General features: G+C 38.2%; 1 protein-coding gene across 1 annotated transcript in view; it reads left to right on the plus strand.

Moving 5' to 3' along the window:
• The window catches only part of LOC141327925 (uncharacterized), a 123,988-nt gene that overhangs the window by 8,964 nt on the left and 88,987 nt on the right, over positions 1-26,037 (plus strand). The window contains 3 exon segments of the mRNA XM_073835377.1: positions 7,624-8,043; positions 24,072-24,649; positions 24,652-25,101. Coding sequence (XP_073691478.1) covers positions 7,624-8,043; positions 24,072-24,649; positions 24,652-25,101 — 1,448 coding nt within the window.

Genomic DNA, 26,037 nt, shown 5'->3' on the forward strand with positions numbered 1-26,037 from the left:
TGAATACTTTTATTTCAATGAGATTCGGTAAACAAATGAGAGCATGAAATACAAAAATAGTAAAAACTGCATCTGTTTGATGGTTCTGCTAAATGGTACACTAAAGTGCAATTTATGCCAGTAAACTTTTTTAGAACAACCACACAGTGCATTAATAATATAACGCACTTTAAAACATTTAAATATAACAAACATTTTATAACAATCTCAGTTGCAGATATCAAATACAAAAGTGTAAAAGTGAAAGTAATGTCAAACTAGTAGCTGCCTTTTATTAGCTAACTTTATTTTTTCTGCATCTATAGTCTCCAGCAGAATAGCATTACTTAAAATGCATAAGAATGGACATCTTAAATAGTACTGTAGTTGAAGTTGTAGTTGTTTAAAGATGACACCGTACATTTAGAGTCAGGAGGGTGTAAACCTCTGGAAATGATAATTGGTGTAAATTATTATGTCTTCTGGGAAACATTTAAATGGTTTCTAAAGACAATTTATAAATGAAAGATAGAAAGATAAAAATATAAACAAAATAACAATTTACACTGGAAATCCTGTACAAACGTTTACATACACCTGACATTTAAATGTATGGTGCTGCCTTCTTGACCATCATTGGGTGTTCTTTAAGTTTTGCAACAATGGTGTATAAGCCTTTCAATTTTCCTCAGAATGAAAACATGGATCTCAGCATCATCGTCAGCGCTTGACAGGGTTCAAATATGAAAAAATTCTGCAAAAACAATGATTGTGGAAGATTTCCTTCCAGGAGTTTAGGAGTATAGAAGTCCAGCTTTTCCAAGAATGTACGCTCCAAGGAAATTGTGGTGATTCTTCTGAATTCATTTTTGATCTAAAACATAAAATAAAATGTAACACAATCAAGTGATGATTAGAGTTGAGTGCACTGGTACATTTTTGTATTGCACTTCAATTTTTTTTTTTTTAAATCACTGCATATTATGCCTACAAAAAGAAAATAACTAAAGTTTACGATAAGTGTATCTGAAGGGCATTTAAATATTTTAAATAGACAAAGACAATCTGCATAAAGATATTGATGATTGATGGCCTGCATTTCCATGTTTGACTGTTTTAATAGCTGTAGTCTTCGGTTTGCCTGAAAGCTGTATTTTTTACATAACCACCACATTCTCCGGCTCCTACAAACGATGCACATGTGAATGCATACTTGTTGCTGTTAGGTGTGCTGTAATAAATTATTGCCAACTTACCTTGCATTAGCTTGAATAGTGAGTGCAATATCTGTAAAAGAATGTAAGAAATGTTCATGTCAGAATTAATTTTTTTAACAATCTTACTGACATGAAATACACTTACAACTAAATTTACCTTTACAATGCATTGACTGTGGTTATGCAGTTATGTAAATTAAAAATTAATGATTTGCATTTGTCATGGCATGTATTTTGAATCATTTAACAAAATATTTTAAAGTAAACTAACTTTTTTTACTCAAGATTAACAGTCATATGGAAACAAATGTGAATCTCCAACTGCTTGCAGATATCAACCACGTGTAAAGTGGATGTTTGTCATTAAAAGAACATCATGAAGTAAAATACTGTCATGATCTGGGCTGTGGGGCTTCCCTCAGCCACATGAGGTCGCTGTTCCCTGCACTGCTAATTGTTATCACCTGTCTAGATGTCATTATCACTTCCACCTGCTCACTTTCTCGGGATCCATGCGCATACCCTCGGCCGACACGATGTACCCTAGGAAAGGAACAGACTGTGCATGAAAATCGCATTTCTCCGCCTTGACAAAAAGCCCATTCTCTAGCAGCCGCTGGAGCACTCGTCTGACGTGCTGAACATGTTCCTGGAGAGACGAAGAAAAAATCAATATGTCGTCCAGGTAGACATATAGAAACTGATCGACCATGTCTCTCAGCACGTCATTGACGAGTGCCTGAAAGACCCCTGGGGAGTTGGACAAGCCGAAGGGCATGACCAAGTATTCAAAGTGCCCCCTGGGGGTATTGAAGGCAGTCTTCCATTCATCTCCCCCCCTGATGCGGACCAAATGATAAGCGTTTCTTAAATCCAATTTCGTGAAGATGGACGCTCCCTGCAACCTCTCGAAGGCTGAAGATATTAGCGGCAAAGGATAAGTATTCTTTACCGTAATATTATTCAGCCCTCGGTAATCAATGCAAGGTCGCAGAGATCCGTCCTTCTTCCCCACAAAAAAGAATCCCGCCCCCGCTGGAGAAGAGGAAGGTCGTATGAACCCCGCTGCTAGAGAATCAGAAATGTATTTCTCCATAGCCTCTCTCTCAGGAACTGAGAGTGAATAAAGTTTGCCCTTAGGCGGAGACGTACCTGGCAGTAAGTCTATAGCACAGTCATAGGGACGATGAGGAGGAAGAGAAGCAGCCCTAGACTTACTGAACACTTCCTTCAGGTCGAGGTACTCCGCGGGCACGTTACACAGATCCGCCGTCTTCTCCTGAAACACAGATCTAGAAACAGATGAACAAGCAGACACAAGACAAGACTCATAACACTTAATGCTCCACTCAGACACAGACTTGAGCTGCCAATCAATCCGGGGGTTATGTTTGGTGAGCCAGGGGTGTCCTAAAACAATGGGTGCATGAACACAATACCTGAGACAGACATGGAAGACAATGCAGACACGATGAAGAGTGGGAAATGAGAGTTCTTATAGTCCTTATCCTTAATAGTGAGCAGGTGGAAGTGATAATGACATCTAGACAGGTGATAACAATTAGCAGTGCAGGGAACAGCGACCTCATGTGGCTGAGGGAAGCCCCACAGCCCAGATCATGACAAATACAGGCTTTATAACTTATATAAGGTTGATTGTTAAGTAATTAAGATTTATTTAAACAAGCATTTAGACTTGTGTACTTGCAAAAGTGTGCAGTAGTCACCTTATCGATTTCTATATATAGCTATCATACCCGATAGTATAGGTAAACAACATAAATAAAGTTCAAGGTAATATTTGCCTTGTACAAGTGCATTTTAAAAACTAGCGTTAATACTGTGTGATACAAACGGTGATTATTTCGGCAGCTCGAACTTTTCTAGGACAGAATGCTCGAACACGACAGGGCAATGCCTCGACCTAATTTTGCACGGATGTTAAAACTAATTTTTACAATAATCGTCTGACAAGATTAAGGTCATATATAAGTTTTAACGTTATCTAAAAATCTGTTAACATTGTATGAACACTTATAGCATCCGTGACTCGATAAAAAACAAACGGTAGGCACAAACCACTGGGACTGCAGATAGCTTAATAACTCTAAACTTTTCTGCAAACATACTTCAATTAATTAATAAGCATATTAATAACTTACCGTGGTAAAAATTCACATTAGCCGTCGTGAAGTCTCTCTTCCTTTCCTCTGCGGCTGCGCGCCACTTCAAAGTTCAAACTCGGACCCAAAGACGCGCATGCGCATCAATTTCTTGCTGAATTGAGTATATTTTACTTGAGTTGTTCATTTTTTGGTGTGATTTGATTAGATGGCGAACACTAAGTAAATATTACTTAGGAGATTGTATTTAAATTTACATATGTATTTTAGAACAATAAATGACAAAGAAACTGCAAGTAATGTACTGAATTAAACATGCCATTTTTAAGTAAAAAGACAAAATAGAATTTGTTAGTAAAACATACTTAAATAATGTTTCCATTATTTACAAGGTCAAAAAATCACTTTTTACAGTGTATGGTGAGTGTGAGTCCTCTTTTTCTTCTCTTTCTTCTCTATTATTTGCTTTTCGCTCTGCTTCATATCTTATTTTGCTTAATTAGGATTGAGGGTAACAGAAATGTGAGGTAAATGTCAGCTTCACGTATGAATAGCGCTGGAGTTAGTGCAGAAAAGAGACTTTTACTCCAGAAATGCCTTTTAGCCCGATTATGTTGTGTTTAAAATAATTGTTAAATATTAATTTCTAACTTATTCACCATTTATCATCTGTAATACCGTTGTTTAGCACTTTATATAAACATAAACATGGCTGTGTGTCCCATAGTGTCTGGCAATTCAGTTTGAAAACACACAGAAGTCTAGCCTAATGTTAGAGCTTACCATAACTTAAGTCGTTATTTATTTATTTTAAATATATGTGTATGTGTACATTAAAACTACCATTCCACCTGCAGCGAGAACGATCCTGAACTAAATGAAGATAATTTTTTTGGAGTGCGATGTGTTTATTGAACCAATCAGATTAAAGTAAACGGAGAGTCCGCGAGAGCCTCATTTGATTGGCTACAAGAAGGTGGTGGACACGCCCCCTTACGCTTGAAAAACTCAGTGAGAGAGAATCGTGCAAAAACTAAGATAAAAGAAAGACGGAGCAGTATGTATCGGATTATTAGGCATTTAGTCATTTGCAACAGTTTGTTTTTTACACAGAGTAGTTCTACGCAGTCAATCCGTTTTTGCAGTTGTTAAAACTGTCGTATTCGTGTGCAAATCACTGTTTACAGACTGCTTTTGGCCGTATTTGAGCGAAAACAACGTGTTAAAAGTGTAAACGTGGAGAAATGCATTTATTTTGAGTTTGCATGAAGCTGCAGTTTCAGCATTATATATTTCAGCTTTACAGCAATTTGAATGCTGTAAACCATTTATACTTGTATAAAGAGAGGTAATGGAGAACTGTGAGTCACTTAATGCCTCTTTGATTTATTGTTAAAGTAAAAACGAGAATCAAATCTTCAAGAAGAGCTGAAATCTGCAAATCTGAGTTTATTAAAGAGGACAGAGAGAAGATGAGAGATCCAGAACACACTGAAGATACTGAACAACAAACAGGTTGGTGTTTATTCTTCATTCTTCATTAATAATACTGACGGTTATAAAGCTTCAGGCTGTTTTAGATTGTGTTTGTTGTAACAGGAATGATCTCTAGAGCTGTTGAATAATATTGCTGAAGCATCAAATGTTTGGGCCATATGTATAAATTTTAGTCTTAAGTGTGTGAAAATTTCCAAGAATTTCACTCTTATTCCTAGACTTCAGTGTTTCATAAAGGCTCCTAAGTGTTAAGGTCTCAGCTCCTAGTTAGAAGTAACAATATGGCAGTAAAGAGGAGGCGATGCACACTTTCCAATCTACATATGATGTACTGGAGTTATATGATGATAGGGAATTGATAAAACGATACAAACTTGATCATCACGCAAGTATTTGTTTGTAACTGGCCAAATAAGAAACGTATTAACCTATACAATATATATATATATACTCTAGCGTTCAAAAGTTTGGGGTCAGTAAGACTTGTCATAGTCATTAAAGAAGTCTTTTCTGCTCATCTGCATTTATTTAAATAAAAATTCAGAAAAAAATGTATTCCTGTGATGAAAAGCTGAATTTTTATCAGCTGTTACTCCAGTCTTAAGTGTCACATGACCGTCAGAAATCATTGTAATATTCTGATTTATTATTAGAATGATCAATGTTGGATAATATCAACAGTTGTGCTGACAAATATTTTTTGAAACCTGTGATTTTTTCTTTTTTTTCAGGAAAAACAAGTTTAAGTTTAAGTTTAACAAGTACAGTGTTTATTCAAAATATAAATATTTTATAACAATGTAAATTATTAACTTTTAATAAACTTTTAATTATTAACTTAATACATCCATTGGTGAATAAAAGTATTAATTTCTTTAAAAAAAAAAAAAACAATAAAAATGTACTGACCCAAAACTTTTGAACAGTAGTGTATATATATATATATATATATATATATTTCTACCCATGTGTTAAATTTTAGGTTACTTTCTGGGAAATGAGACCATTTTTATGACATTTACTCCAATGTGTGTTGCAATCTAAATAAGGTTTGTCCAAGAAACTGATTTTGTTGCTATGCTTTTGAATAAAGTCTCAAAAGGGGTGAGGAAGTCACTAAATTGGCCACATTGACATTGTCTACAACAATATCAGTTATAATTACTTTGTTGGTCCTCTCTCTTTTGCCTGTGTTCATAATTGATGTTGTTGATCAAACATATTTAAAGGTCCCATATCGTACACATTTCTGGAGGTTTATTTTATTTGTTGATGTCCTTAAGAATATATATTTGCGGTATAAGTGCCAAAATCCATCTCAATATATTTTTACAGCTCCTTTTTTAAGAGCTCTGTCAAAAACAGGTCGATTTTGGCCCATCTAATTAATATTCATGAGCCTCTCTTCTGATTGGCCTGTTGTTTTCTGAGTGACGCACAACCAGGCCAATCACAGGTAACTACGGTCATGTATACTGTAAGCGTAAGCGAGCTCAGAGCAATAGAGAGAGCTGATACTCAACAGGATATTTTAGAATGATCATTAATGTTTTTTCTTTTACAAACACCGAATGCAGTAGGCTACATAACTGTTGCTTTAGTAAAGCCCCTTTCACAATGCGCGCTGATTCTGGAAAATTACGGGAACTGTGTGAACCAAAGCCAGAACCTAAAGGCAGTGTTGTAGTAATGATGCACGTTATCAAGCGACTCTTCACAACGAAAAATAACGTTACGTGCAAAGTGGAATGAAGCAGCGATCATCAGGCAGAGCCAGCTCCTCACTATCAGCGCTGAAGCACAGTTTGTTCAGGTTAGTTTCAGTTTAGTGAAACGTACGCGTCACATTACATCTCACATCCAAACGTCACATGTCTTTATGGTTTGTGTGTAAAGCACGCACAGATTCCGGAAAACAACTGTGAATGAACCAAATTAAACAATTCCGGAACAAATCGTGGGACACATTATGCGTGTATTTACCGGAATCGCTGTGTGAAAGAGGCTGAAGTTGACGTGCCGCTGGTCTCTTATATTCACGTTGTTCTGAAGCCTGTGTAATGATAGTAGCTTGACATCTATCGACTGAACAGGGTTTTCTCAACTTGTTTTCCTGTTGTTGTTGCTCAATAATGGAATGGATGCGTTGTTGTCTGGGCGTTTGACAAAAGGAGGGTGGGACGTTGGTTTGTGACTGAAGGCGGTGACTTGAGTCGATCGGACGTCACATCGTTACGGAAGTCACAGCTGCTTGTGAAAATGAACAGCTACTTTAAGCAGGCTGTGTGCAGTTTACTGTGGATTGACTGTTTTGAAACTCATATGGTAGTTAGATAGCCCCTAGACCTTAGTTATCATGAAAAAAGCCAGGAAATTTTGATTTTGACGATATGGGACCTTTAATAGCTCTCCCTTTAGAAACATGAGATTTGTGCCTATCATGCTTTAAAAATATAAAGTTGAAGATCAATGTACCTCAATCATGAAAAGTTTCAGGAACTTCAGGAATTTATAAAACTGCATCAAAATGGTCAGAATTTTCTGATGCAATTGTCTGCTTTCTGTTGTTATATTAGAGTTAATGTTTATGTCCTCTCACTCTACGTCCTTTCATTTTTCAGTTGTTGTTTTTTTGACAAATTTACTGTTTTTACTTTAGTTTCAGAGTGGATTGAAGACAATGAGGTGAAAGAAGAACTGAGTGAAGTTGAGGAGAAAGATGGCAGTAGTGGAGAAAAACCCAAAGATTTAAAGAAAAGAAGAGACAAGAAATGTTTCACCTGCACTCAGTGTGGAAATAGTTTCACATGCAAACATAATCTTGATGTTCACATGAGAGTTCACACTGGAGAAAAACCGTTCTCTTGTGATCAGTGCGGGAAGAGTTTCTCACAATCGTCAGGCCTTAAGAAACACATGAACATCCACACTAGAGAGAAACTGTACACATGTGATCAATGTGGGAAAACATTTTTGTGGGCTTCAGACCTGAAGACACACCTGAGAGTTCACACAAAGGAGAAGCCATATTCATGTCATTTGTGTGGAAAGAGTTTTTCACGTCTACACCATTTGAAAAGGCATCAGAAAATGCATACCGGTGTGAAAGAGTACATGTGCTTTGAGTGTGAGAAGACTTTTACTACAGCTGAACATCTGAAACAGCACCAGAGGATTCACACTGGAGAGAAACCGTATCACTGCACTGAATGTGGGAAGTGTTTCAGATATTTATCTTCTCTACACAAACATACAAAGAACAATCACATCTTCTTCAGATCTGATGCAGCGTCCTCACCAAATGTGACACAATAATGCATCAAGCAATAGAATATAATCTGGATCAATCTGTCATTACAAGAGCCATGAGAAAGAAATGAATAAAGTTCATCTTCAGATTCAACTGAGATTCAGATGGAGTTCCTCCCCAAAGAACGTCCAAAAGTTTTATTCCTGTTTATCATTAAGCTTCATGATTCAAATGATATCATTGTGCTTTCTTATGGGTTTCCTATTATGTTTAATAAGCGAATTGTAATATTATTAAAACCATACCCATCCCTACTTGCAACTCAGTAGGAGAGAGATCCAAGTAATTGTTGATTAAATGTTACCTTTTTTATTAATACATTATCTTTACTTTTTACGTTTTATCAACAACTTTTATTGTCTGCTGATTGTATTCGAACCAGGAAAAGTTTATTTTTTAAATAATGTGATTTTTAGCTTTAATATCTAAAAGCTATGAAGTATTATAATTGCTTTTTGGGATTTTCAATTTCTCAGTTAACCTTTTTTTTTTTTTGTCTAATAAACTACATCTTACTCCACACATGACTGAGATTGAATGAGTTTGTCTACTTTAGCAACCCTTCTTCTTCTTCTAGCAGTGGACAGATCAATCCTAATATTGATAGTGTCTATACAAGAGTTTGCAGTAAAATTTGGAAAATGAAATGTATTAATTATGTTTGATAAATACCATGCATTCTCGGAACGTTCCTCTAACCAAAAGGGATTCTAATTCTATTTACGTTAAGAAAACTTTCCTGGCTAACCAATACGGAATGTTCTATTTATGTTTCTAGAAGGTTCCCAGAACGTTCTCCTAACCTCTTCACTCCGATACAGTAAGTGACCTCAATAATCACTACTACACACTATGTCTTGTTTTGAACTATTCTTGAATCATTACCGATAATAAACATCATAAGGAGCATTAAATAAGACTGAATTATCCTTTAATATGTTAGTTATTCGTTAATATGTAAGATGTAGAAGTACCATACCGTATAATAACCCAGATTTTATGTTTATTAAAGCACCAAATAACATTTCTTTGACTAACTAGGATAACATTACACTGGTTTCTTACCGCTGAATTAACGATGAAGTGCTTCCCTCTTTCGGTCAGTAAACGAAAACGTCTCGGTTAACATCATGTTCTCTTCCATTAGTCCTGTCAAATCTACATAAAATAACAATATTTACTCTCGTATATATATATATTAATTATGAGTAATTATCTATTAAAGAGATCAATCAACGAATGTTAGTCAGTCAGTAAAACAAAATGACCGTTATTTTTTTAAATTTTAAATTTTAAATTACGCGAGCGCGCGGCTTTATGTTGAAGACAGGAGAAAGCGCGTGCTGGAGAAGCGCGTGCAGATCAGAGGCGCTCAGTAAACATGATTTGCAGACGCTTAACCTTGTCATATTTTTAGCTATACAGTCAGAATTATCATTTTAATCCATTTTGATATCTACACTTTATTAAAAGCTTATTTCAAACATGAAATTCTGCAAAAAAAAAAAAGTTTGTTTATGATAAAAATATGCATATATTTCCACATTAGAATAATCAGAATCATCTGCAAAAGTTTTAAGTTAGTATGAGAGTTGTATGGTGAGTGTGAGTCCTCTTTTTCTTCTCTTTCTTCCCTATTATTTGCTTTTCGCTCTGCTTCATATCTTATTTTGCGTAATTAGGCTTGAGGGTAACAGAAATGTGAATTAAATGTCAGCTTCACGTAAGAATAGCGCTGGAGTTAGTGCAGAAAGGAGACTTTACTCCAGAAATGCCTTTTTAACAGGATTATTTTGTGTTTAAAATAATTGTTAAATATTAATTTCTAACTTATTCACCATTTATCATCTGTAATACCGTTGTTTAGCACTTTATATAAACATAAACATGGCTGTGTGTTCCCATAGTGTCTGGCAATTCAGTTTGAAAACACACAGAAGTCTAGCCTAATGGTACAACTTACCATATCTTAAGTCGTTATTTATTTATTTTTAATATATGTGTATGTGTGTGTAACCCAAGGACTTTTCCTGAATGCAGGGATGACCACAAAAGAAACAAACTAATACTTAAACTGATGTCACGTACATAAATTTATTAATACAAATAAATTTATAACAATTAATATAAATCAAAAATACACCAGAAAGCAAAAAAATTCATTCCCTCTCCAAAAAGATGATATTAATAGCCAGCCAACCCTTTATAAACTCCGATACACTTACAGCTTCTCCACACAAAGTAATTACACCCTCCACTTTCTATACATGTAAAACACCTCACTCAAAATAATCACACTCCAAATCAACCATTAATTTCACTGAAAACATGACCCTCATGCAAATGAATACTTAAGGTGTTTAAAGCATCGCATGTATAAAGGACTACAAAGGTTGGCTGGTAACACGAGGCTGGGAAGTGATATAACAAACGAACAAATAAACAAACAAACAAAGAAAAAAACGCTCAGCTAGCCAGTCTGATTCACAACATTCATCACATCTTAATTGCGCTGGAGGCATACAGCGCACACATGTCGAGACCAGCTAGCTGAGAAAAATGTAACGTAACGTAACAAACACTGGAGGAACAGCGATCAACTAAACCTAATACAAAAACAAAACACAATCAACAATATTCAAAAGGAAATTACAACACTTCATTTTTATTTTAATCCTATTAAAATAATAAAAACATTAATAAGTCCCATATTAAAAACCTCTGCAATTACCTGCAAGGCAGCAAGCAATCCTGAACTATTTTCCACAGGTATTCCAGATCAAGGAAGAATGAGCGTGACCATCGGCAAACATCAAAGAAGAATGAACGTGACCGTCGACCAACAAATCCACGATGTTTACATCTACCTTAAAAACATAACACTCTTATTTAATAAAACCCGTCTTTGTTAGCAAAACAACCAATGTTTATTTAGCATACCTGCTCACCCAGACCATATACATAATTAGACACAGAGGTACTACCAGACAGCACGACGTTTGCATCTGCTAACCCAGACCATGTTCGTGCACAGCCAAACAAGGACGTGCCAGCCGACAGCACGCGTCCACACAACAGATCGGACCCCGTCTGCAGGCCTACTTTCAGATGCCTGCTTAAAAGATGTACACTACCTGCATAGCCACACCCCCCATTATTAGCCACGACCCCGGCTACATTCTTCCCCCCAGGAATTCAACGGCGACCCGCCGATGCACACATGCTCAAGAAATTACCCCCGAGAACAGCACCTCAATTTCCAGGGTTACAACTCCTCTACTGATGCAACTAGCGTCCTAGGCAGTCTATATGGATTTGAGTGCTGACCCGCTGTAGTTCTTCTAGAACGCCTCAGCTCTAAAGGCTGAGTCTCTGATACAGCGGAACTATCCAAAGTACCATCCTCAACCGGCACTTCACAATCCCCTGGCAATAAAACACAGGAGGCCAAATCACTATCTGAATCAGTATCAGACCCACTGCTGGAACTAACTGCTTCATCAGACGCAATAGGATCTACATCACTTAATACCGGGTCAATCAATGCCTTACGCATTTCCATCCGATGCACCTGCTTCACCGGCCCTGCCTGAGACACAGGAGCAACAGAGTACACAGCACCCTGCTCCCCGGGTTCGCGGACCACCTTATACAAACATGAATCATACACATCCTGAATTTTATTTCGTCCACGAGGATGGTTTTTAAGATAAACCAGCTCACCCTTTCTAAAACCCTGATCATTTATCATACCCTCATAGCGTCTGTTACGGCGAGCAACCTTTTCTCTCAGCCTCTCCTGAACCTCACCATATGCTGCCTGAAGCCTACCTTGATGTTCAACAATCCACTGTTCAGGCGTCTCTGCAGTCTCTTCCAACTGATTATTTAACAAAAAATCAACAGGTAATTTGGGTTCGCATCCAAACATTAGGAAATATGGGCTCATACCAGTAGAACAGTGCACGGTGGTGTTATAAGCGTACACAAGCTGTGGCAGATGTTGAGGCCACCGCTGCTTTTTTTCTGGTGGCAAAGTCCGCAACAGGTCATGGAGAGTTCGGTTAAAACGTTCGCACTGCCCATTACCCTGTGGATGGTAAGAAGTAGTGCGACTCTTCTGTATACCGTAAATCTTACATAATTGACCAATTAGGTTACTCTCAAAATTTCGCCCTTGGTCTGAATGCAGACGACATGGGACCCCAAACAAATGGAACCAATGTCGGACCAAAACCTCTGCCACAGTGCTTGCTCGCTGATCCCGAGTCGGGATGGCTTGCGTGAACTTAGAAAAAACATCAGTGAGCACCAAAACATTTTCCCTCCCATCACTTGCAGCCTCTAACAAGGTAAAATCAATGGCCAAAATTTCATGAGGCCGGGATGCTTGCAACGTTCCCATAAAAGACCTCACCTTTGGTTGGACTGCTTTAGCAAGAATACATCGCTGACATTCCCTACACCACCGTTCCACATCTCTCATCATCCCTGGCCAATAACAGCGACGCTTCACTAATTCTGCTGTTCGATCTTTACCTTGGTGCCCATGACTGTCGTGCAAACTACTAAACACCTCCCTTTGAAGTTTTTGAGGCAACAGTAACTGATAAATCTCTCGATGGCCATCAGGTATATACGATAAACGATAGAGGCACCCATCTTTCTCACGCAATCGATCCCACTGCCTAACCAGCTCCTTTACAGCTGGATCCCTACCAGCCAACTCTGAAGAACGTAAAACACTACCTGTATCCCAAGCCTTTATAATAGGGCCAATAATTGGGTCTGCCCTCTGCAGATAGGAAAGGTCTTCCGGTGAGCGCCCAGGCAATGCAACAACTTCACTGGCACTCACCACTACCCGCTCTGGAGATCTTTCCCTTAACTGTTGCCGTAAAACTTGCGGAAGTTCTATTCCTGGCAACACATTATTCATAACCTGTCGAGACAATGCGTCAGCATTTTGATTTACTCTTCCTGGCCGGTACTTAATCACAAAGTTAAAAGAAGCCAGTTGTGACAACCACCGCTGTTCCAAAGCACCCAGCTTTGAGGTCTGCAGGTGACAGAGAGGATTATTGTCGGTGTAAACAACAAAATTATTCCCCAACAAATACTCCCTAAATTTATCACATACAGCCCATTTCAGGGCCAAACACTCCAATTTCATGGAGCTGTAATTTTCCATATTTCGCTCTGTCCTCCGCAGACCCCTACTAGCATACGCAATAGGTCGACGCTTCCCACCCTGCTCCTGGGACAAAATTGCCCCCAAACCCTGATGGCTTGCATCTATCTCCACCACAAAAGGCTTGTGGAAATCTGCATATGCAAGCACAGGTGCTGTAATCAGCTTTGTTTTTAATGCTTGAAAACTATTTTCACACTCTGCATTCCACACAGACACTAAAGGCAGCCGTGGCGTTTTACCCTTCCTTACGGAGCCACCCAGTTTTGTCACCAGTTCATGAAGAGGCTTAGCCAGCTTTGCAAATCCCTCAATAAACCGGCGATAATAGCTGGCAAAACCTAAAAATGAGCGAAGCTCTGCCAAATGCACTGGGCGACTCCATTCTTTTACTGCTGCCACTTTATCAGGGTCAGTGGCAACCCCCTGCTCGGATACCAGATGCCCTAAATACTTTACTTGCTTCTGGAAAAAACTGCATTTGCTCAACTTGATCTTAAGACCTTCCTGTTGCAATCGTTTAAAGACCACCTCCAACCTTAACAAGTGTTCCTGTACGGAAGAGGAAAACACAATTATGTCATCCAAATACAAAAGCAAAGAAGAGAACCGCTTATCCCCAAACAACCGTTCCATGAGTCTTTGGAATGTTCCTGGTGCATTACAGAGCCCAAAGGGCATACGATTAAATTCAAACAATCCAAATGGAGTACAGAAAGCTGTCTTCGCCTTATCCGCCTCAGCTACCTCAACCTGATTGTACCCACTTGCTAAATCTAAGGTGGAAAACCACCTTGCACCAGTCAGAGCATCCAAAGACTCCTCAATTCGTGGGAGTGGATAAGCGTCCTTTCTTGTCCTTGCATTTAATTGACGATAGTCAACACACATCCTAATTGTTCCATCCTTCTTCTGCACCAGGACAATTGGGGAGGAATAAGGACTACTACTCTCCCTAATCACCTTACTATCTAGAAGCTGTTGAATATGAGACCTTACGGACTCATACTGAGAAGGAGGAATTCGTCTATATGGTTGTCGAACAGGTTTCTCATCCACTAGAGGAATCTCATGTTTAATCAAAGCTGTACATCCTATATCACCCTCAGCAGTAGAAAAAACAACTTGATAATTGCTAAGTAACTGCTTTGCCTGTTCCATTTCCTGCTCAGAAAGTCCGTCAAAAGAAGGAAGGTCAATATTACCACTAGACAACGGCTCAGCTACATAGGCAGAGACTTGAGCACTATAAACATTTTCAGGACAAATTTGTAACTTGGGTCTGGGGGCACTTACCACTTTCACTACTTGAACAGTACCTATAATACGACGGGGTGCCACCCATACCTCAGTACTCCCTACATTAACAACAGGTGCATACACTAACCCCCTCTCTGCATGCACCAAAGACGGAGACAGCAGCAAACCCTCTGGAAGGGTATTTTCCTCTGGCCCCAGTGGTTCTAACAGAAACTCCATCACTGCACCTGAAACTTGGGGACAAGTAACAGGAACCATAGTCATGGTACCTGCAGCAACACGAACGGGAGTCTTGCCCTGTACTCTCACCTTAAATGCAGAAGAAGAATTTGAAACCGCTTCAATTTTTTGACAACAGCGGAATGCCTGTTTCCATGCTGGGGCAGCTGATTGTATTCTGGGAATCTGAAAAAGCTCAGCACCATGTTCATTAAATAAGTTGACATAACACTCTCGAATGATATTCATACCCAAAACAGCTGGAATCTTCTCCTTCTGAGCATACATAGTAGGAGAACAAGAATCCTTCACAATCAAAACCCCTTTACTAGGTAGTGTGACCCCAAATAAACTAACATCAAGTTCTACATACCCCACACATGGAATATCCATCCCATTTGCTGCTTTCAATGCCAACCAGGCACAGTCACGAAGACCACCTTTATTGAAATCAGAAAAACAACGATTGAAATAACTCTCGGTTAAAGTGGTAACCATAGAGCCTGTATCTAGTAAACACAAAACATCAACAGTTCCCATCTTAACAGTCAGTGTTGGACAAGACCCTACCAAACTAGAAAAGCCTTGAGAATTAACTTTTGAGCCTAATGTCCCCATCTCCAGCGTGTGGCTCTGCACCCTGGAGGACTCTAGTTTTCCGTCAATGAGACTGACTCAACGACGGCCCCACCACTAGAACCAACTGCAGGCGGGGACCTAGTTTGCAAATTGGTGGTACAATATCTTGCTATATGACCAGCTTGATTACATTTGATACATATGGGTTTACCATCAGGTGCTCTGCGAAATCTACTTTTGGGAACTCTATTAGCATTACCCACAACCCCTTCTGGGGTACTCAAAGTTTTAAGAATCAAATCCAATTGTGCTTGTTGTCTTAGGACCATATCTTTCAATTCTGCAAATTCAGAACTAACAACCCGATTCTCTTCACATGTGGAAACAACTTGAGTTTCGAATGAGTGATGGACTACTTTACTTGATCGATTTCTTTGAGGCTGCCCCTCCTCCACCCAACGCATTGCCTCTTTGCGTAGGTCCAGGAGGGTCAAGGATGAATCCTGCCTCACCAACCTCTTTAGTTCTCTTCGAAGAGTATGGTCCTGAACATTCTCACAAAATTGATCTCGCAGAACCACCTGGTGGTCAGATACAACATTAGGATTAGCTTTTCGTACCTTATCCATAAGATTCATCAATGCATGAGAAAACTCTTGTAAAGATTCCCCCTCCTTCTGTTTTCTATCAAAAAACTGATGTTGCAAAGTCACATAAGAAGAAGAGGAACAATACAATTCACGCAAAACTGCAAATATCTCAGTAGGATTCTCTTTGACTTCCCCAGGCCTAAACTTAATTTCAGTCCGAGCCTCCCCCTCTAGATGATCATAAACAAACATGGCTTTGTCTACCTCAGACATGTGTCTCCCCCTAGTACAGCTTTCCACCTCCTCAATCCAGTCCTCCAAAGAAGGAGAACCAGAGGACACTTTACCAGAGAATTTGGAACATTTTCTCTCTCTAGGAAAATATATTGCCTGTTCACGCCGCTGTGCATTACCTTCGGGGGCTGAACTTGATGTAACACTTGGTAAACCTCCAACCTGAGGCTGGCCTCTCAGTCTTTCATTTTCCACTCTCAGTTGCTCCAGCTGTTCACGTAGTTGTTGCAGCTCCTCCGCCATAACTGCAGTAGACCAATCCAATGTTGCCAAAAAGCAACCGTCGTACGAGCTGATCGCTGTTCCTCCTAAAAAAACAAAAACAAAAACTATCCACCTCCCAGCCTAAAAAACAAACAAACAAAAATAAATAAATAAATTGGTCGCCCTGCCGACTACGCCAAATTGTAACCCAAGGACTTTTCCTGAATGCAGGGATGACCACAAAAGAAACAAACTAATACTTAAACTGATGTCACGTACATAAATTTATTAATACAAATAAATTTATAACAATTAATATAAATCAAAAATACACCAGAAAGCAAAAAAATTCATTCCCTCTCCAAAAAGATGATATTAATAGCCAGCCAACCCTTTATAAACTCCGATACACTTACAGCTTCTCCACACAAAGTAATTACACCCTCCACTTTCTATACATGTAAAACACCTCACTCAAAATAATCACACTCCAAATCAACCATTAATTTCACTGAAAACATGACCCTCATGCAAATGAATACTTAAGGTGTTTAAAGCATCGCATGTATAAAGGACTACAAAGGTTGGCTGGTAACACGAGGCTGGGAAGTGATATAACAAACGAACAAATAAACAAACAAACAAAGAAAAAAACGCTCAGCTAGCCAGTCTGATTCACAACATTCATCACATCTTAATTGCGCTGGAGGCATACAGCGCACACATGTCGAGACCAGCTAGCTGAGAAAAATGTAACGTAACGTAACAAACACTGGAGGAACAGCGATCAACTAAACCTAATACAAAAACAAAACACAATCAACAATATTCAAAAGGAAATTACAACACTTCATTTTTATTTTAATCCTATTAAAATAATAAAAACATTAATAAGTCCCATATTAAAAACCTCTGCAATTACCTGCAAGGCAGCAAGCAATCCTGAACTATTTTCCACAGGTATTCCAGATCAAGGAAGAATGAGCGTGACCATCGGCAAACATCAAAGAAGAATGAACGTGACCGTCGACCAACAAATCCACGATGTTTACATCTACCTTAAAAACATAACACTCTTATTTAATAAAACCCGTCTTTGTTAGCAAAACAACCAATGTTTATTTAGCATACCTGCTCACCCAGACCATATACATAATTAGACACAGAGGTACTACCAGACAGCACGACGTTTGCATCTGCTAACCCAGACCATGTTCGTGCACAGCCAAACAAGGACGTGCCAGCCGACAGCACGCGTCCACACAACAGATCGGACCCCGTCTGCAGGCCTACTTTCAGATGCCTGCTTAAAAGATGTACACTACCTGCATAGCCACACCCCCCATTATTAGCCACGACCCCGGCTACATGTGCATTAAAACTACCATTCCACCTACAGCGAGAACGATCCTACGGAGCCCCTTACGTCACCTGTAGAAGAAAAATAATTAATCCGTGGGGACGGTTTTGCAATTCGTTCCCTCAGTTTATAAACCGTTCTCACGAATTCTTAAACTGTTCCCTCAGTTTAACAATTCGTGCCCACGGATTAACAAACCGTGCGCTCAGATTTTGTAAACCGTACCCTCGGATTTTGAATCCGTACCCACAAATTCATAATCCGTGCGCACGCTTTCGCAATCTGTTCCCACAGTTTGTAAACTGCTCTCACGGATTTGTGGCCCCGCCCCCAAATTCAACCAGGACACCTGTTTATATGCTGGATGCACTGTTTTGCATTTATTAAACTTTATTTCTCAGTAGGCTATATGAGACTATGCAACACTGACAAAACAGAGTTTTTAGCTTTATTTTATATTAATCACCAATAGATTAGCTGCCAAAACATCATGTGTTTTAACCTGTTGGTTATTAATGTAAAATAAACGATAAAAAGAAGCCTGTTTTGTAAGTGCGGTCATGGTACCAAAATAAAATAATACGTGAAGAGCGCTGTTCAAACGGCTTTGTTTTATATAATATTTTTCAAAATATAAAATTACCTGAATTAAAAAAAAACGAGTTTTGGAGAGGAGAAGGTAAAAAGTAATGTAGCCTAATATATTTCATATTTAATAATTACATTAACAGTGAAGCATGCATCTAACTCTGAGTGAAAAGATTATCATAAAATCACCAAAATGAGTCTACATGTTAAGAATGAACAAACACATTTGTGCACTCATTTATTTAGCCTATAAATTAAAATAATAATTACTATTATGACGTAAACAGTTTATACTGTTTCTACTGATCGGGGCCACAAATCCGTGAGTACAGTTTAAAACCCGTGGGAACGGATTGCTAAAGCGTGCGCACGGATTATGAATTTGTCGGTACGGATTCAAAATCCGAGGGTAGCCTACGGTTTACAAAATCTGAGCGCACGGATTGGAAATTCGTGGGTACGGTTTGTTAATCCGTGGGCACGATTTATTAAACCGAGGGAACAGTTTAAGAATTCGTGGGTACGGTTTATAAACTGAGGGAACGAATTGCAAAACCGTCCCCACGGATTAATTATTTTTCTTCTACAGGTGACGTAAGGGGCTCCGTACGATCCTGATCTAAATGAAGATAAATGTTTTGGAGTGCGATGTGTTTATTGAACCAATCAGATTAAAGTAAACGGAGAGTCCGCGAGAGCCTCATTTGATTGGCTACAAGAAGGTGGTGGACACGCCCCCTCACGCTTGTAAAACTCAGTGAGAGAGAATCGTGCTAAAAGCGCAGATGAAGGAAAGACGGATACGTATCGGATTATTACGACATTTAGTCATTTGCAACAGTTTGCTTTTTTACACAGAGTAGTTCTACGCAGTCAATCCGTTTTTGCAGTTGTTAAAACTGTCGTATTCGTGTGCAAATCACTGTTTACAGACTGCTTTTGGCCGTATTTGAGCGAAAACAACGTGTTAAAAGTGTAAGCGTGGAGAAATGGATTTATTTTGAGTTTGCTTGAAGCTGCTGTTTCAGCATTATTTTTCAGCTTTAAAGCAATTTGAATGCTGTAAAACATTTATACTTGTATAAAGAGAGGTAACTGAGAACTGCAAGTCACTTAATGCCTCTTTGATTTATTGTTGAAGTAAAAAAGAGAATCAAATCTTCAAGAAGGGCTGAAATCTGCAAATCTGAGTTTATTAAAGAGGACAGAGAGAAGATGAGAGATCCAGAACACACTGAAGATACTGAACAACAAACAGGTTGGTGTTGATTCTTCATTCTTCATTAATAATACTGACGGTTATTAATTGTTAATTGTTATTAATTGTGTTTGTTGTAACAGAAATGATCTCTAGAGCTGTTGAATAACTGCTGAAGTCTCAGATAATTAGAGACACTTCTAATGAACTGGGTACTTAAAGAAAGTTATCGAATATTATATGATTAAATGAACACATTATTATGAATGAATAAAAGCAAGAAAATCAAATCATAACTGTAGGGAATGAAATAAAATTCAAATGATTCAATTGGGAATCGAATTTCATTAAATTGATTCAGAATTAAAAGTTTACCCTTATCAACTATTCATCCAGCAAAAATGAGTATATCTTACCAATTTTGAGGTTAATGCTGTGTTTGTGGCCAACAATCACAATATAAAGTAATAAAACTTTGACATAAAATACAAGACACTGCTTTTAATAACCTAAAAAAACCTACTGGGAACGTTCTTCATATGGGACCTATTTTATAAAATATAGTAAAAGTGACACAGAAATTCAAAAACAATGGACTTGTGAAATAATTAGGTCTTCACTTTAAACTTTCATTTATTGATGAGTGAGTTTTTGCTAGAAAAAGAGCAGGGGAAACACCAAGGAAGTGTAGCCAAAGCACAATAAACTTGTTTAGCTTTTCCCAAGACCCATAGTGGTGCAGCGTCTCAGCGCAAATCAGACAATTCAGGAGATTCGATTAGAAGTTTGAAACACTTCTACAGACCCAAATTCCACAAGAGGCCCCGTCATAAATCTGACATTTGATGCCCTGGTGCCAGCCAGCTTGAAGCAAACCTAACTGACTAACTACGAGCTTTGAACAACTTGCAGCATGAACACAAAAGGACACTTGTTGATAATCCTAAGGAAATTTGGGACAGCAAACCAGGATTAATGGTCGAACAGATGCACATAATGGACATCACATGAAGAAAATCATTCGAGATTTTGGTTGGTGGGCTCCCCAACCCAGAGACTGAGATTCCTTCCCTAACATTTTGACCTTCCAGCTGAGAGAACATACTAGAGGTGGACCGATGTATCGTTTTTGCCGATTAATCGGGACCGTTAGTTGATTGGCGGAACTATCGGTTACAGCAAAAATCCTTGCCGATAGTTTTTCCGGGTTGTGTTTTTTGCCACAGCGCCTCATTCATAGTTTTACATTAACAAATATTTGGGACAGATTTGATGTAATGTTAATAAAGACTTGACCCTGGGCTGGATTATGGAGCATTGTGCATTTAAGTGAAACGTTTGTATTTTTTTGCTCTAATAATGTCTGTATATGCTTCATATAGAGCTATAATTTATGTTTTATCCTTTTTCTTCAGGCTGCGGAAGCATGGTAGTTACGCACTTTATTTCACAATGCCAGTTTTCCATTTTTTTAATAACTGATCAACAAAAACATATATTTAAAATAAACATAAAAATGATACAAAACGAAATTCGTTTAAGAAGGGATTTTCCACAAATAAAAACGTACGAAGTGGTCAAAAAATTGTGTCTGACCCTCTCCAATTCTCCCGGCGTATTGCCGTCCAGTTCATTACAAATTACACAAACTTCTTTCGTAATAAACAGATTGAACTGAAACAAAACACAGACAAATAATATTTAAACAATAAAACAGAAAAAAAAAACCCTAAAATGGCTACAACAATGTATATCGCTCTTTCTGTTTTCGTTTGATCTGTTCTTTAAACTAATCTTTGCCGCTTTTTGATCATTCTTTAAGTAAACATTTGCCCTTTGGTGATTAAATAAACTGTTTTAGACTTTCCCTTGAACTACACGCGACGCGTCCTGTGTGTGTGTGTGTGTGTGTGTGTGTGTGTGTGTGTGTGTGTTATACCTGCGAGTTGTCCGCGCTGCACTTTCGGTTTCATTAAGGGTGGGTGAAAAATGGATTCTCCAATGCATCGCAATCCTCTCTTCAACGAGCTTGTGTTTTCCCCGCATATGTCACGTGTGCGCGCTAGAGACGCGGCGGGCTTCATTGCACAGGGTTTGCACTATGAGACAAGTGCGCATTTCTTGTTTGTAATGCAGTGCTATTGGATGCACTAAACTTGCGCACTGACAGACTTTCACTTGCGCTTGTGTTTGTTCATCCTAAAAAGCTTGATTGTGGATGCGGTTAAATGCACTTGCATTTTCGAATACTTTTATACGAAACTGATGTAAAGAACACAGCGTCAGTTATGTTTTCAGAGCAGGACATAACATCTGATTGATCGAAATAGATTTGTGCATGCATTGAAGCCTGTTAAAGCAGCCACATATGTCTGTCACTGTCTATTGTTTTAAAAAGTAGCCTATATAATAAAAAAATGAAATGAAGCAAATTTTGCACGAAATAAATTTGATATAAAATGTAATTAAATTGAATCTTAATTTTAAGATGGCAGGACTGACACACAGAGATTCCAAATATAAACAAAAAGCATATAAACTGCAATTCCTTTACAATGAGCCCATTTGTAACATCAACTAAGATTGATGAAAGCTGTAGAATAGAAGTGTTGTTCCTTGTTAGAGTGTTAATTTCAACATTTACTGATATATTGTTAAATTTTGAAGTTTATTTTGTTAACATTGATGAACTATGAAATAACTTTAATGATCAATATATAATTAATATTAATATTTTTATTAATTTACAAAAGTATGGTTTAGTAAAAAAATAGTAGAACAATATTTTTAGTTGCCTTTTATTACCAATTTTCAAAAACTATCGGTTAATTAATCGGTATCGGCAACTGTGGTCCAACCTAGCTATCGGTATCAGTAAAAACCAATATCGGTCGACCTCTATAACATACCCTCAGGTTCCCAATTCGCCACAGAAAACTGCCTATTCATGTATGTATGCACCTAAAATGATGCTAAAATGATGTATGAGCAACTAATCATTTCTATGCAAAACTTCCTATTATTTATGTAACCCACACATTTGTCAGTTACAGGGGCGTCGCTGTGTCGTTCTGGGCCCTGTGCACTGACTCAGCTAAGGGGCCCCCGCTGTACTACGTTCCGGGGGGGGGGGTTGATCCTCGGGGGCCCTCCCCACACTTGGGGCCCTGGTAATTTAGTCCCCCTTTTCCCCCAACTACGACGCCCCTGGTCAGTTATGTTTTAATCACTCATTGTGTATGTCACTTTTGATAACTATTGAATTGCTTAATGGTTTATATTTGTGTTTGGTATGCCTGAGCTTGAAATGTTTCTATAATTCAATTCTTTGTAAAAATGTTTTATAGTCTTGTTATAGAAATCACATCCAAATTTAATTCTGCAAAGAGCGGGAAAATCTGGACCACTGGATTGATAATATAACATTGTGATTTATGTTTTGGGAGGAGAAACTGACAATACCCCGAGTTAGGACAATGTTTTAATTGGTCAAGACACCATTTGGGACGTGTCCAAACGCTGAGTTTAAATACTCTGGACACCATAAAATTTCGCTTTTAGTTCTAGCTTTTAGCGATGCTCTCTTACTCGTTCGTTCTTCTTCGTGTCACGTTTCGACGCTGCTGGTCGCCAGCCGCTCCTCTAAAGAAAACATGAGGAGATCGTTACACTTCTGTCTTTTACTTTAAGTCTTTTATTTCTTTTCGTTGAGAGTTTCGTGTTCTAGTTAAGTTTTGCCGCAAGTCATGACCCGAACGTCTGTGCCCGCCTGAACTTAAACCAGCGCACAACTCCGCATCTCCAACCAATGCCCAAAACTTCACAACGAATGACCACCGAACTTCCAACCAATCAGCAACCTCGGAAAACCCCTTTCTGGAACGACGTGACTACAGGAATTCCCTCAACACAAAGGCAACGCAAGTACAACCTCCAGATTCTATCTGAACTGGTGCATTTGATATAAAGTGTAATAACCTCTTTGAGAGACTCAATACGAGGGTTAATTAAGTGATTAATGGTTGTTCAGGTCTAAACAATTGCACATATTGCTATAAACTTGGGACTTCATATTTTCATTCCTATAAACTCATTCTTTCCTCACTTTCACTCTCTGTAACGTGTGTGAATGCATGTGTTTATGTGTTGGATTAGTTTGTATGTCTTAGGTTTATCCAATAAAATGCTAATTTTAATAGAAAAGAGAAGTATCTTGTGTTTTGTGCTTGTTTGATCTTGCTTCTGTGCTAATATATAGTGTTTTCACTATATTCTTGGATAGTAAAAGTACTGTTTCTACCTTAGTTTCAGAGTGGATTGAAGACAATGAGGTGAAAGAAGAACTGAGTGAAGTTGAGGAGAAAGATCATGCCTGTAGTGGAGAAAAACCCAAACAGAAAGATTTAAAGAAAAGAAGAGACAAGAAATCTGTCACCTGCACTCAGTGTGAAAAGACTTTCACATGCAAACGTAATCTTGAGCTTCACATGAGAGTTCACACTAGACAGAAACTGTACACATGTGATCAATGCGGGAAAACATTTATGTGGGCTTCAGAACTGAAGCAGCACCTTCAAGTTCATACAAAGGAGAAACCACATTCGTGTCATTTGTGTGGAAAAAGTTTTTCATTTTTACAAAATTTGAAAAGACATCGGAAAATGCACACTGGTGTAAAAGACTACATGTGCTTTGAGTGTGAGAAGACTTTTATTTCAGCTGGAAATCTGAAACAACACCAGAGGATCCACACTGGAGAGAAACCTTACAAGTGTTCACACTGTGACAAGAGATTCAGACGGTCGTCATATCTGAAAACACATGAGAGTATCCACACTGGAGAGAAACCATACACATGTGATCAATGCGGGAAGAATTTCAGACTAAAAGGAAACCTTACAGACCATATGAGAGTTCACACTGGAGAGAGACCGTTCACTTGTGATCAGTGTGGAAAGAGTTTCTCACAATTATCAACCCTTAAGGAACACATGATCATCCACACTAGAGAGAAACTGTACACATGTGATCAATGCGGGAAACATTTTTGAGAGCTTCACAACTGAAGACACACCTGAGAGTTCATACAAAGGAGAAACCATATTCATGTCATTCGTGTGGAAAGAGTTTTTCATTTTTACAAAGTTTGAAAATACATCAGAAAAAACATACTGGTGTGAGAGAGTACATGTGCTTTGAGTGTGAGAAGACTTTTACTACAGCTGCAATTCTGAAACAGCACCAGAGGATCCACACTGGAGAGAAACCTTATGCATGTGATCAGTGTGGAAAGAATTTCACAGAGAAAGGAAAACTTACAGACCATATGAGAGTTCACACTGGAGAGAAACCGTTCACTTGTGATCAGTGCGGGAAGAGTTTCTCACAATCATCAAACCTTAAGACACACATGAACATCCACACTAGAGAAAAACCTTATCACTGCACTGAATGTGGGATGTGTTTCAGATATTCATCTTCTCTACGCAGACATACAAAGAACAATCACATCTTCTTCAGATCTGATGCAGCATCCTCACCAAATGTGACACAATAATGCATCGAGCAATAGAATATAATCTGGATCAATCTGTCATTACAAGAGGCATGCGAAAGAAACATTATGTAAAGTTGTCACAGTGAATAAAGTTCATCTTCATCTTCAAAACCAGCAGATTCAACTGAGATTCAGATCAACTCAAAGATGGAGTTCCTTCCCAAAGAACAATGTCAAAGTTTTATTCCTTTTATTCCTATATCATTAAGCTTCATGATTTAAATGATATCATTGTGCTTTCTTATGGGTTTCCTATATGTTTGTAAGCAGGATTGTAATATCATTAAAACCATACCCATCCCTACTTGTAACTCAGTAGCAGAGAGAGATCCAGCTCATTTTTGTATTTGCTTTGAGTAATTATTGATTAAATGTTACCTTTTTTATTAATACATTATCTTTTTATGTTTTATGAACAACTTTTCTTGTCTGCTGATTGTATTCGAACCAGGAAAGGTTTATTTTTTTTACATTTTGTGATTTTTAGCTTTAATATCTAAAAGCTATGAAGTATTACAATTGCTTTTTGGGATTTAAAATTTCTCAGTGAAGCTTTTATTTGCCTAATAAACTATATTGTACTCCACACATGACTGAGATTGAAAGAGTTTGTCTACTTTAGCAACTCTTCTTCTTCTTCTAGCAGTGAGCAGTTCAATCCTAAAATTGATAGTGTCTATACAAGAGTTTAGAGTAAAATTTGGAAAATTAAGTTTATTATGAATAATTATGTTTGATAAATACCATGTATTCTCAGAACATTCCCAGTAGGTTCCTAGATCGTTCTCCTAACCTCTTCACTCCGATACCGCAAATAATCAATACTACACACTATGTTAAACTATTGTTTAATCATTACAGATAATCAGGG

Source organism: Garra rufa, chromosome 1 (genome assembly GCF_049309525.1).
Source record: "Garra rufa chromosome 1, GarRuf1.0, whole genome shotgun sequence".
NCBI lineage: Eukaryota > Metazoa > Chordata > Actinopteri > Cypriniformes > Cyprinidae > Garra > Garra rufa.